The sequence below is a fragment of the Podarcis filfolensis genome (genome assembly GCF_964270895.1).
Source record: "Podarcis filfolensis genome assembly, chromosome: 4".
Lineage (NCBI taxonomy): Eukaryota > Metazoa > Chordata > Lepidosauria > Squamata > Lacertidae > Podarcis > Podarcis filfolensis.
The window spans coordinates 54,889,231-54,902,707 of record NC_139607.1 but is presented as its reverse complement, the minus strand read 5'-3'; the positions used below and the strand labels follow the sequence as shown (position 1 = coordinate 54,902,707).

The window sequence follows — 13,477 nt, the reverse complement described above, 5'->3', positions numbered from 1 at the left end:
GGTGAATGTTTCTAAATAGTGACAGGAAAACCTTTTGCTACTTAGTATTTGAATGTGTGTATATTAAGACAGCTCTAAAGGAAAATTCCTAAGTTTCATGAAAACATTCCAGCCAATTAGTGGTTGAAAGTAGGTCGTCATGTGATTTGAGTTATTCAGCCATTTTGCTTCCATTTGATGTGTCTCGGGAATTAGATCTGCTGCATATTGTTGCAGGTCAAGAAATCAAATCGTAGTGCTATTTTATGTGCACATCAGCACATAACTGTTTATTTGAAGGGGCAAAAAAGATGATGATGCAGAGATAACAAACCGTACTGCATGTGACAACAGAACACCCACATTCAGGAGTTTGGCCAAAAAGATGAGCAGGCAGGCATCCAGCTGTACAGGTATATGCAGCAAGTTAAGTGACTATACTCCAAGAATGTAGGGCCAAACCATTTCAGTTCAGGACAAATGCCTTGTCTTTGTTATTTAATGTTGTCTTCTACTAAAGTTAGTATGCTTAGAGCCAGCGTTACATATCTTCAGGCACCAGGCAGAAACATTCATCTCCCAGGCCTTTGGGTAATTAAACCGTGTGGGGGGTGGTTATTGCTTTTCTTTGTTACTATGGTTATTTTTGTGGCTTTATAATGTAAACCATCCTGTGATCCTCAGATGAAGGGTGATATAGAAATTTAGTAAATAATAAACACACTAGGGTCTCAGTACTGCATCTTGTATTTTTATTGCATTATCTTTTAACATTGTCCAGCACTTTGTGGGTCTTTCTTAAATGAAAAAGTGGTTTGTAAATAAATGACAACGATTTGCATGATCAGCTGGGTGAATCCATACTCTGGAAGCCATTACTTCTAATCTTGTCTTTAATGTGAGCAGAATTGGTAGCAGCAGCTATCCATTAGGCTGTTGGAGGAGAGGGATGACAAAAGTGTAGCAGCAGAAGCAGAACTCCCCGGAGGACTTTGTTTCCATGTCCACAGCCTTTTTGACAGCTCTCTAAAATAATGTATATATTTTGTAGGTGGTGTTATTACATTGGCAATACTGCATTGCAATTTATTTGTTATTAGAGATGTGACGGCCTGGACAAAAACTAGACAAATTCAGAAAAAAGGGGTTCCAACCCAAGCCTTTTAAAAAACCCTTTCCCCATCAACATCAAACCACCCCACCCACCCCACATTCTAGAAACACACATGTATCCTTTTCACTAATGTTTAGAAACAGGAGTGTGTATAAGAGGGAGGAGGGATGTCTTTGTGGGTGAGATTTGACATGCAGGAAGGATTAAATACCTGCATTCCTTTCCTTCTTAATTTTTTCCATCCCAAAACAGCTACTCACCTGTCTTTTAAAAGAACACCACTGGGGTATTGTTAAACACATTTGCTTTAACTTTCAGTTACGTTTGGGGCAAACATTTAGGTATAGAAAATGAACTAACTCCAAAAGCATTTAGTATTTCAAGGGAAAGAAAAACCCACACTGACATCTGACTACTGATTTCAAGAGACTGAGGTTTACAAAAAAAATAATAATATAAAAATGAAAAACACCACCCACGAGTTCCCTTTTTTTCTGTTGAAGAGGGGAAGCCAGATTTATAGCTCTGTGTATTGGAATGCAATGTCCTCCTGGTATTTTCTCTCAAAATCTTTTCATAGCTTAGATTCCTATCAAAGGAAGCTGTATCCACAGGTATAGATAATATGTGGCGATTGCAACAAGACCCTAGGCAGCTGTTCTTCTTTCCATTTCCCCCTTATTATAAGGAATGAACAAAGCTGTAACTATAAAGGACAACACCGACTTCAAATGAGATGCTGGCTTGAAAGCAACTGGATGGGTAGCAGTTCTCAATTTGCCACATAAATAGAACTGGGACTTGGGAAAGAATTTTTACTCAACCCACATTGCATAGGTGTAACCCTGTTATTTTTGGAAAAAATATTGCAGCACAGTAAAATATTCTCTATGGACTACTTTCCTGGGCAAATCAAAGCTTTCAGTGCTGTGTGGAAGAAAATCATTGTTTGGTAGGCTATCTGTGTCTCTCTCTTGTGCCATCATACTATAGCTCAAAGTAGCTGCATATGGACAGCTGTATTGAAAACTATGTAGGCAGATTCGGGGTGGGGGCATTTACTTTGCTATTTTCTGACTATATATAATATATATCCACCCCAAATATGAAATCTGTTGAAGAACAACACAACATTCCAGAATGGAGAGAGAGCAATTGGGGGGGGTAAAATTTTGCCCTTTCTCATTAATATTCATTGAATTTGTAAGCTTCTCATCTAGATATCAGCTAAAAACCTTTTGAAGAATAACATCATTCTGAATTCAGGGGTGGTGAGTGAAGATTTCAAATATTTTTGAGTTTCCTTACCCCCTTTACTAATAATAATAATAATAATAATAATAATAATAATAATAATAATAATAATAATTTATTATTTATACCCCGCCCATCTGGCTGGGCTTCCCCAGCCACTCTGAGTGGCTTCCAAAAGAATATTAAAATACATCAAACATTAAAAGCTTCCCTAAACAGGGCTGCCTTCAGATGTCTTCTAAAAGCCTGGTAGTTGTTGTTCTCTTTGACATCTGGTGGGAGGGTGTTCCACAGGGAAAGCGCCACTACCGAGAAGGCCCTCTGCCTGGTTCCCTGTAACTTGGCTTCTCGCAGTGAGGGAACCGCCAGAAGGCCCTCGGTGCTGGACCTCAGTGTTCGGGTAGAACGATGGGGGTGGAGACACTGCTTCAGATATACTGGACCAAGGCCGTTTAGGGCTTTAAAGGTCAGCACCAACACTTTGAATTGTGCTCGGAAACGTACTGGGAGCCAATGTAGGTCTTTCAAGACCGGTGTTATGTGGTCTCTGCAGCCACTCCCAGTCACCAGTCTAGCTGCCGCGTTCTGGATTAATTGTAGTTTCCAGGTCACCTTCAAAGGTAGCCCCACGTAGAGCGCATTGCAGTAGTCCAAGCGGGAGATAACCAGAGCATGCACCACTCTGGCAAGACAGTCCGCAGGCAGATAGGGTCTCAGCCTGCGTACCAGATGGAGCTGGTAAACAGCTGCTCTGGACACAGATTTAACCTGTGCCTCCATGGACAGCTGTGAGTCCAAAATGACTCCCAGGCTGCACACCTGGTCCTTCAGGGGCACAGTTACCCCATTCAGGACCAGGGAATCCTCCACACCTGCCCTTCTCCTGTCCCCCCAAAACAGTACTTCTGTCTTGTCAGGATTCAACCTCAATCTGTTAGCCGCCAATCAACCTCCAACCGCCTCCAGACACTCACACAAGACCTAAGGAAAGTTATACTGATAAACCATTTGCACTGGGTGGAACTTAGGTGCACCTCCCTCCACTCCTTCGATAAATAAAAAGCAGCTGTTTTTTAATGCACATCTATTTATGTACATGAACAGCCACCTCACTGAACCTTGCAGAAAAGAAACAACCCAGTCTCTGGTTAAGGCTGCTGGTTGGAGGAATGGAAAGACAAAATCTACAGGAACTAGTCAAGCCCATGACTCAGTTTATTACTTCAACTGAAGCCACAAAATCAGTTAAGATCACAACTGGTTTCTTATACATTGGTCATCATAGTTGTATAGCTTCAAGGCGCTGGCCTTTAATGTTTCATAATACAGTACAAATCTTGTACAATGGCTGACACTGTAGTGTTCTCCAGTGTTAATTCACTATGGTAAGGCATTTTTCCAACAAAAGACAAAAAGCTGGCAACACACACATCAGTTTCCTAAGGTGTACTTACATTACCAATAAATGTCTAAAACATCTAGTGCAAGGTATTACAGAACACAACGGCCACACTAACATTCAATAATGAGGTGTTTACTATAAGGCCAGGAAATGCAAAAAAATAAAAATCATTTTGGTTGGCATTAACAGCAGATTCATATGAAAGACCCAGGAGTTTATAGCACCATTATAGTTAGCAGTATTGGTTCTCAGCTGGAGTTACTGTCCAGCTTTGGTCACTGCACTGTCAAAAGACATGTTTAGTATACAGAAAACACTGCAGGGAGGCAAGGGTAAAGAGAAATCAGTATGAAACAAGGTTTTATAAGTAAAGGACAGTTGGCCTGTGGAATTCATTGCTCAGAGCAGTTGTGGAGTTTTCCTTCATCCTTTAAAGGAAAAACAAAAGCTGTGGTGGTTTAGTGCCATGATGGCCAACTTTCTTGGTATGTGTGCCAGAAATTGTGTCAGGCAGGGCCATGGAGCACACAGGCTATAGACTGGCTGCCTGTATTTTAGTGCAATGTGTCCTGTTGGTACAGCCAGACCGAACCTACTGGCTTTTAAGTCATCTTCCAACAGCATGATTTCTGCTAGTTTATTATTATTATTATTATTCTATGGAGTCCTAGTGTAGCCCGGCCTTTTCTCTCTTACATGTTTGTTCACTCCCCCACCCCAAAGTTTATTTATCTGTAGCAAGGTTAAAATTGATTGAACCAACATTTCTCTGGTGCACGGATGTTTAGTATAGCATTCGATGGGGCAGTTTACCATATGTTTTGAATGGGTTTTGCTGTGAAGTGCCATCATGTTTTATAGTATAATATATCAAATTTGGTGTATTTTGCGTTAAATTCACATATATAATTATGTAAATTGTTAACTCTGGTGAAGTTATTCTGGCTATAGCCTGATGTAGTGGAAGTAATAAATGCACACTATGTACCCAATAATTAAATAGGCCAGCCTTTGGCAACTTGGTGCCTTTCAGATATTTTGAACTACAACTCCCATCCTATCGGCTGGGATGACTAGGACTGATGGGAGCTGTAGTTGAAAACAGGTAGCGGGTTCCAAGCTGGTGAAGGCTGATGTTGATCTCCTTGATTATCCATATACAACACGTATTTTATACAGATACATGAATCTGCACACACACATACACATCTAATTATTTAGTTGTACATAAATGTCTTTAGCTGGCCTGAAAACACATTTTCCGGCATTTGTTTGTTACATCTCAGCTTTGAATTAAGAGTTCAGGGAGCAGGAGATTAGGCTAAGTGATTTCTGACTACAAGTTACTAGCAAAATATCTGGTATTTTTGGGGTGTTAATCTGTAGCAGTCACCTGTTACAATAGACAACACACCTGCTTAGATTGCTTCACTGAATCCAGTGTAACAGACATGAACATTTATTTCCCAATTTGTTATTGAGTTAAAAGTATTGAGAATTGAGAGTGCCTGCCCCTGAATGTTTTGCACATTCTAAAGCAACTGAGTTTACACAGTCAAGGATAAAAGTAATCAATAGGCCAGTACTGTGGCGAAACCTGAACATCAGAAGTCATTTGCTAGGGCTAAAACAACTGAATTGTGAAACTGAGTAGCAGTTGGAAAACAACATAAAATGGTACACAGAAGGGAAAGCTAATAAAAGACACACACTTTCTTAACTTGTATGCTACATACTGAAAAATGCTTTGTAACTAGATTGAAATTTTGGTATTGCGCTCTTTCTCTCTATAGCTGTGCAGGGTAGTTGCTAGAATTCCTGAACTACTGGAAAAAAGTTCTCATAAATAGATGGCATTACATATTTCTACCATGCTGTTGTTAAGAGGGAAATTGAAAAACTTGTTTTGGAAGAATTGTCAGCAAAATGATCAGCGTGGAATTATTCATAGTATTAAATAAGTGTCTGAACTTTTCTGTTGTGCATCTAGTGACGCCGTCTGGTTTCTTCAGCTACTTCACAAAATGCACCTGTTGTTATATATGTGCAATAGTGGTAGCTTCTAGGACTTTTGGCCATTAAAAATGTTTCAGATGTTGTAGCTGGATGCACCAGTAATATGTTGTAACCGTTTGGCTGGAACAACCATTTGTTACTAATTGGCAAAAGACAATGGCTTCCAACCTAAAGAGATTAAATACGTTTCAGAATCACTAATATGGTTGGTGTAATGTTTGTTTTGTGTTTCTGATATGCACCACTGAAGGGGCCTTTAAACAAGTAAGGTGGTTCCAAGATTACTCCGGACTGACAGTGTAATCTATACATTCCTACTTGGAAGTCCCATTGAGTTAAATAGGATTTACTCCCAGGTAAATAGGTTTAGGATTGCAGGATTTGCAGTATGGTTTATGAAAAGTTGGTTTCACAAGCCAGTTGCCTCAGTAATATTGATTTATTTAGTTGCTTTTGCATTCTCAATGCATTGGTACTTTCGCATCCAGAAATATGACCCAGTATGTTTTCTTCATCCTCAGGCTTCTGCTTCCACTGAGGACATGCCAAAGCTAGTACTTGCTTCTCTGGGGCTGAGCTAATGATGTTTTCCCCAATCTTCAGGTTACCTGAAGCTCTTTGCAGGAAGAAAGAGAAACAGCTCTTGTATATACTGCTTCACTAGAAGCAGTGGGAAAGTGGATGGATGAGAGAAACCCATTTGGTTCTGGGTTTTGGTACTGTGGAGCCTCCAGAAAACCTCAGGTGCCCCATCAAACCTTTGCACACTAGATTATGAACCATGTGTGTGTATATATATATATATATATATATATATATATATACACACACATATGCGTGTTCAGCTCAAAATGCAAAGAAGATTGAATCAGATGCCTGGCTGTGCACATGAAGTGCATTTTAGAACCACCAGCTATTTACTACAGCCTTATTCAAGTCCCACTGAAATAAACATGTATTACAGTGAAGGATATATGCTTAGGCCCTATTGATTTTGAGGCTCTTGGCTGTCCGTAACATGAGATATCAAATGAATGAGACTGATTGCCATCTCTGTGCTAACTATGCTTTTTCTCTGGCAGCCTTCTACCCATGGAAAATGGTTTGTGTGATTAGTTTGTCATACCACTAGTGCAAACAGATCAAAGTGAGCTTGCAAGACAAACCCAGACATTATTTTTGCAGCACAACTACAAATTAAATGGGGAACTGCCTAGATACCACCTACATGGGAAGCCATTTATGGTAAGGGGCCCACTAATGTCAAAACACCAAAACCCATCATTTTCAAAGAAACTGCAGGTATGGTTAAAGGGGAACCACAAGAGAGTTACTTCACACAAACAGCTTCCCCATGACATCCCAAAGGAAGCTATAGAGGAAGCTGCAGAAATAATGTTTGAAAGCAGGCCTTGGGTAGATGGAGGTACAAGAATGAGGTGATGGGAGAAGGTTCTTATACAATACTTAAACCTGTGACTGCACCCTGTAACTGCAAGCTTTGAAAATAATGCAATGCAAGGTAGTTGCAAGGAAAAGAAAAGCCATGGTTACAAAATATATCAGTATACATATACAGACACATATCTGTATGGATGCATGTGCATTCTGTATGTTTATATATGTGATAACACCCGCACAGCCATTCACCCAAGTATATTTATTTGTACTATTAACCATACTCTCACATGCATGCACCACATTCACATACACACGCGTTCCAGATAAATCAAAGAAAAACAATATACAAGCAACCAGTGCTGCGTGCTGATAAATTCACATAGTACTTTCCATTCAAATATAAGGCATAAATTAAAGGAAAAAAAGAGGGAAAGACAGACAAAGAAGTGATAGCAAAACAATTTAAATATAGAAGAATTTTCACAATTGGCATTTCATGTTAAATAAGAATAAATAAATTCATTACATCCATTCACATACCAATTTGTAAAAACAATAAATTATTTATTTTTCAGTGCTATGTTGCTTTTTTACTTTTTTGTTTTTTAAATTTTAAATTTTCTTTTTTTTCTTTTTACATCTGTGATCAGTTACCAACATCACTCCCCACTCCTTCTCCATAAGATAAACCATTTCCATGGAAAAGTTACTCCATTCAGCCTTATTCAATCTTTAAACCACCCAACAGGTTTCATACAGTGATAGCATGTGGTTTGAGGATTACAGCTTTCTAGTGTAAAGGATTATTTGGAAAGTTAGCCTTCACTGTACAGAGATGCACTGAATCATGGTACCAGTTGTGATTTTAGCAGTGGATACGCTCCCATTCAAGCTAGTAAAATTCTCAGAGAAAATCTGAATAACCAAGCAGTACATCAGGTGGTGACTAGATTTGAGTCTCTGGCACTGACCTGCTTCAAACATAGTCAGAAACTATAAAGTGACACAATTGGCACCAGTTTCACATTAATGAGTGCAGAAAGCAATGCGGAAGAGAGCAAGAGAGGTAGGGAGGGTGCAGGAAAAGGGCAAACACACAGTTCTCCTTAATTTTGCCTTTTTTATTTCTTGCCAAAGTGTACTGTGCTTACCATATGTCACACATGTCCTAGGATCATGCTATAATAAGGAAACTAAAATTCAGTTTCTTTCCATGATTTTACCTGAGTTTGAGTAACTTACATGTGCCCATGTAACTTAGACCATGATGACAGTGATCCTAAACACGCTTACTAGGAAGTTGGCTTCATGGAACTCAATCGCACACACTTCTACATGTATAGGATTACACTGTATGTACACCATCTCTGCATTTAGCTTACTGGATTCAGTTGCTTCTTTTGAGTTTTCCCTTTCCTGCTCTTGAAGGGACTACTTTCAGTTAAAAGTTTCCAATACTGTTGCTTGGGAAAACTAGAGTGTAAGGCAGGGATGGGGAACCTGTGGCCCTACACATGTTGTTGGGCTATCACTTCCTTCATCCCTGACCATCGGCCATGCTAGTTGGGGCTGATGGGATCTGAAGTCTAACAACATCTGGATGGCTACAGGTTCATCAACCCTAGAATATAGGAGCATTGATTCACTGATCTAACCAGTTCTTTTTTTCTAGAAATGGAGATGCTGGAGCACCTCCCTTGTTGCCTTAGAATGGCAATGGCACCCACCTGAAAGGTGCTGGAACTGAGTTCTGGCAAGTTCCAGCTGGAAAAAAGCCCTGGCTATAACCCATAATGTTCAAGTACCTCAGGTCTCTGCTGATAAAGAATTTAGGCGAGTACTGAAAGGTGATCCTGGACATGGTGCCAAATATGATTAATTCTTCAGTTAATATAAAAAGATTAAATGTTGAAGATTAGCACCAGCTTGAAGTTCATGTCCTGGTTGTTGTTTTTAAAATCTCTGCACTGCCCTTTCTTTCAGTTAAAAAAACTGATCACATCCCAAGATCACTGAAGAAAGAGCTGCATCTTTTATAGATAGAAAACTCCATCTCCTTGATTATGCACATAAGATCAGAATTTGTTTAATGGCATGAGAACTGTTTAAAGTCAGGGGACCTCTATATTTTGGAACAGAAAGTGGGTCAAATAATGTACTAAACTGATATTGCATAGGTGGAAGCATTCTGCAGAAGTGTATTTCATATGTGGCACTCTTTCTCTGGACAGGAATCACAGGTATAAAAAGGAGGCGTGCATTTGAATGTGGATGTTGCTAATTCACCTTGCAATGCTACAGATGGGATGCACTTTTTGATCTACATCTGGATGCACAACCCTATCCATATTCTGCCACAACTAGCTATGCGTAATTACCTATGCTAGAACAGTGCTGGAGAACAGCTGTTTTAATCGATCAATGTGTTTTCTGGAAACGCCTGTTTGTTTGGATCAACATATTATGTACCTAGTAAATGCACCTACATTCTTCAAAGCCATATCTGTTTGGCTGGTCTTTTAGGGCAATTAGGACCATGCCTGCCTTCCTACAATCAGTCCAGCGGGTGCTGCTGCTGCCAGCTTCCTCCTTGCTAGTTTTGGTGTTGGCATTTTATAATGCAACAGAGAAGAGACTAGAGACATACTGAGAATTCATTGGCTCCACCAGTCATTGGCTCTGGTTCTGGCTGATGTTGGCTCTGTCTCTATCTACTGTTGGTCTCCCTGCCTTCTGCGCTACCAGTCCTAATGGGCATCAGTCTGACTTGGATGTGAAAGTGCAGTTGTCAATCATCATTGATGATAATGTCTTATCAAGTCAGGCTATTACTTATGAATGGGAGTACTACTGTACTCCAATGAAATAGCTGTAAACAGGACTTGTATCAGGTGTTGGCAACCTATAGCCTTCCCGATGTTGTTGGACTCCAAACCTGATCAGCCCTAGTTCATATGTCCAATGTTCAGGGATGGTGAAAGATGTCTGAAATGCCACAGGTTCTGGAGTGCCAACAGGAATGCAAACACATAGTTTTCTAGAGGGGCACAGGGTTTCCTACTCCTGGCCTATATAAATGGGAGTGGTTTAACAATCTATTCACCCTAAAACATCCTACATTATAAAATAAATGCTTAGAATGGTGCATTCTAACCACTGTTCCAGAACAACATCAGAACTGGTGCTGGAGTGCAAATACTTTAGATCAAAATTAAACTTGGGTACTTTCAGATATAGTCCTGACTCCCCTGAAATCTAAAACTAAATTGCAATGGAAAATCAAGAATTGTCCATACTTGCAATATTTGTGGAAGGCACTAGGAGCAGAGGGGCAATCTTCTTTTACTGAGACTTTATACCCATATATATATTTTCCATATTATATAAACATCATCCAAAATTCAATTAATTTCATCACATTTCAGATCGAGGTATTTATGTTACCTTTCTAAAATGGAAAATTTATTTGCCTATGCCCTGGAAAAAATTGCACCCTTTTATTGGTGGAAATACTCTTCAGAATATTGACTATAGCCAGTGCTTTTTTTTTCTAAAATAAATGTTTAGGGATACTCTCATTTTCCTACTCATATTGAAATACTGCCCCTCAATGAGGCTAAACTTATATTCACAAAATGTTTAGGGGTATGTGTACCCCTGTGTCCCCCCAAAAAATCACTGACTATAGCTATCACTTCTTGTGGCCCTTGCTGAGCTATACTGTACATATTTTCTCAGAAGCTAATCCCGTTATACTCAGTGGGACTTACTCCTAAGGAAGTGGGTATAGGATTGCAGCCTTAATCTACAAAAATATGCAATGTCACAAAAAATAAATATATTTTATAGTTTTTTTGTTTGTTTTAAAATTAACTAATTAAAACAAATTGTGCATGGGCACCCCCAATTGTATGGGAGTTTTGAGGTGCACCTGAAAGAATTCAATGGAGTGGCCCAAGCCACATGTGCAGAAGATTGCACATGCTCCATTGCAACAATGGGACAGTTTGTGCACAATATATCTTGGTTCATAACTGAGCCTGTGCATTGGGATTGGGGTTGTCCGAGTGGTAAAAATGCATCCCAAAATTAGAAGTATTAGACAATACATTGCTACATGCAATAAACCGCTTGCTATGTATTTTGATTTCTTCATAGCTTCTTCAGTAGATAAAAAATTCACTACATTGTTAGATTTCCAGTAGAAGCCACTGTGAAACTAATAAAAGAAAGATGTGATCAGGTATCAGAATATTTGAGATAGAAGACACTGAAGGTGTGATCCAGTGCCTCACCAAACTCTCTTATATGTGCTGCTCCCACATGTAGAATTCCTTCACACTGTCTCCCTGCACGTGGAAGGATGCACATATGGGACTGGATCATGACCCTCTCACTTGCTAAAACAGAATTAAGTATGCCCCCCTTTTTACATTTTCAAGATACATACTAGCAGCTCTTTCTCTTTCTCTCTTTTTGCTGCAGAGGTCCACTTGTATGAGAATATCTGGTTAGAAAGGCATTAATACAGAACTAAAGTCTTGTCAGGAAATTCCTAGGATGGAAATGCATTTCCTTTTGTCAAAAATTAAATCTTTTTTTTTTTTTAAATAAAGCAGCAAGCTCCTTTAACTTTCCAGTAAAATATCCGCAGCCATTTTTGAAAATGTGGAGTCCTCAATGGCTGCAGACATACTTTGGTCAATCACTTGTGTTGTATAGAAAGGCCTTTGTTCTTCCACAAGATGATCAAGTGATTATAAAGTGACATACCAAAGCAGAGATATTTACAAATAGTATAAAAAAGCTATTGTGGTATCGTGGGTAAGTATGACAAGTTGTCTAAGGACATACTGTGTTAGAGGTAGGTGAGATAAGGGAGATGATTCACTGGTTTATCCTCTTCTTATTTGCAGATACAAAGGGCTTGTAGCGACTAATGTTTAGTGCCTTTGACATATCAAGATCACCTCACTGTGACTCAGAGCAGTGCATATCTTCATTTGGTCCAAATAGGCAGATTCTGCCCATAATTTGAGACAACATGAAAGCATATTGAAGTGTTGGCTTTTCTCTGTGCCGGGGTAGACCTTATGTCAACGTGTCAACTACGACTTAATGAGGCTCCTTTTTAAGAAGCCGATGGAACCACAGGTTAACATTTTTTGAGCAAGCATTGCTTGAATGCTGAAGGTCTTTGAGACAGAAGACACCCTTTAGCTAATTTTTCATTTCTGTCTTTGCACTGGACAGTTCTTGTGTGCCAGCCTGTGTCACATGTTCGAGAGCAAGAAAGCCACGGTCCAGTCACCCACTGGGGTTGGGTGAGCGGCGTTGCCAGTTTGTTACTGCTGCTGTTGCTGGTGACAGAGTTTGTCATTTGGGTTGGCTTCTTTGGCACATAAAAACTGTAACGGACGTCCAATGGTTTAGTTGGGTCAGTTGCAAGAATCTGTACAATTAGGATCTCCTTCGTGCCTGTATGTCCCATTGCATGCAAGAAATCGTCCTTGTGACTCCAGCCGCTATAGTTCATGACAGTTCCGTTGAGGTCAATGATGGTTTCTGAGGTTGAGATCATGTATTTCCCATTGACAAGGTACTCACCATTTTTCTTTTTCAGGGCCAAGTAAGCTGTGAATCTACTCTGGTCTTTTGCTTTGAACTGTCGGATTTTGATGTGTGTTGCTCCTTCTGGTATTTTCACAATATCTGTGTAGCCCTTACTGAAATGTAAGAAAAGTACATGTTAGTGAGGAAGAAATGGATAGTCTTTCGAAACCTATTGAAGCCATTGATAGTAGTTCTTATCTGACAATGAACTGGGTCTAGCCTTAAATGTATCTGTCTTTTCTAATTTCCAATAGAAGATAAGCTAATTCAAATTCTGCTGAAGCCACTGAAAGCATCCCACTTTATTAGCACTTGTTGAAATACGATATCACAAACGTGATGACGAGAAATAGGGTGATAGTCAACTAAACTTTACTCATAGACCCATTGAACACAGCTAAGTGGTTCATTAAGTTTTGTAGGTCTAAGTAAAACTTAATTGAAAACTATTTGAGGCTTCAGAATGAATTTTTTGGGCTTAATTAAACTAAGTTAAATTACTTCCAAGAAGAGGTAAAGGTTACACCCTCTAGAACCACCTTCATATTAAAATTTGAATGGGAGAAGAAATACCAGCTTCCCTGTCTTCTTAATTTCCCCCTATTAAATGTCATGAAACAATGACACTAATAGAGCAAGCTTGTATGGGGACAGGTAAAAGATGTGGGGTTAATTTGGAAAATATACCCGAGTTATCC

At 39.4% G+C, this 13,477-nt stretch overlaps 1 protein-coding gene across 1 annotated transcript in view; it reads right to left on the bottom strand.

Annotated features, from left to right (window-relative positions):
- Positions 1-3,544: 3,544 nt before the first annotated feature.
- Positions 3,545-13,477, bottom strand: part of ADAMTS5 (ADAM metallopeptidase with thrombospondin type 1 motif 5) — a 51,438-nt gene continuing 41,505 nt past the window's right edge. Inside the window, exon 8 of the mRNA XM_083611285.1 lies at positions 3,545-12,892. Within this exon, the coding sequence (XP_083467411.1) occupies positions 12,322-12,892 (571 nt within the window). The 3' untranslated portion in view covers positions 3,545-12,321. The remainder of the gene's footprint in view (positions 12,893-13,477) is intronic.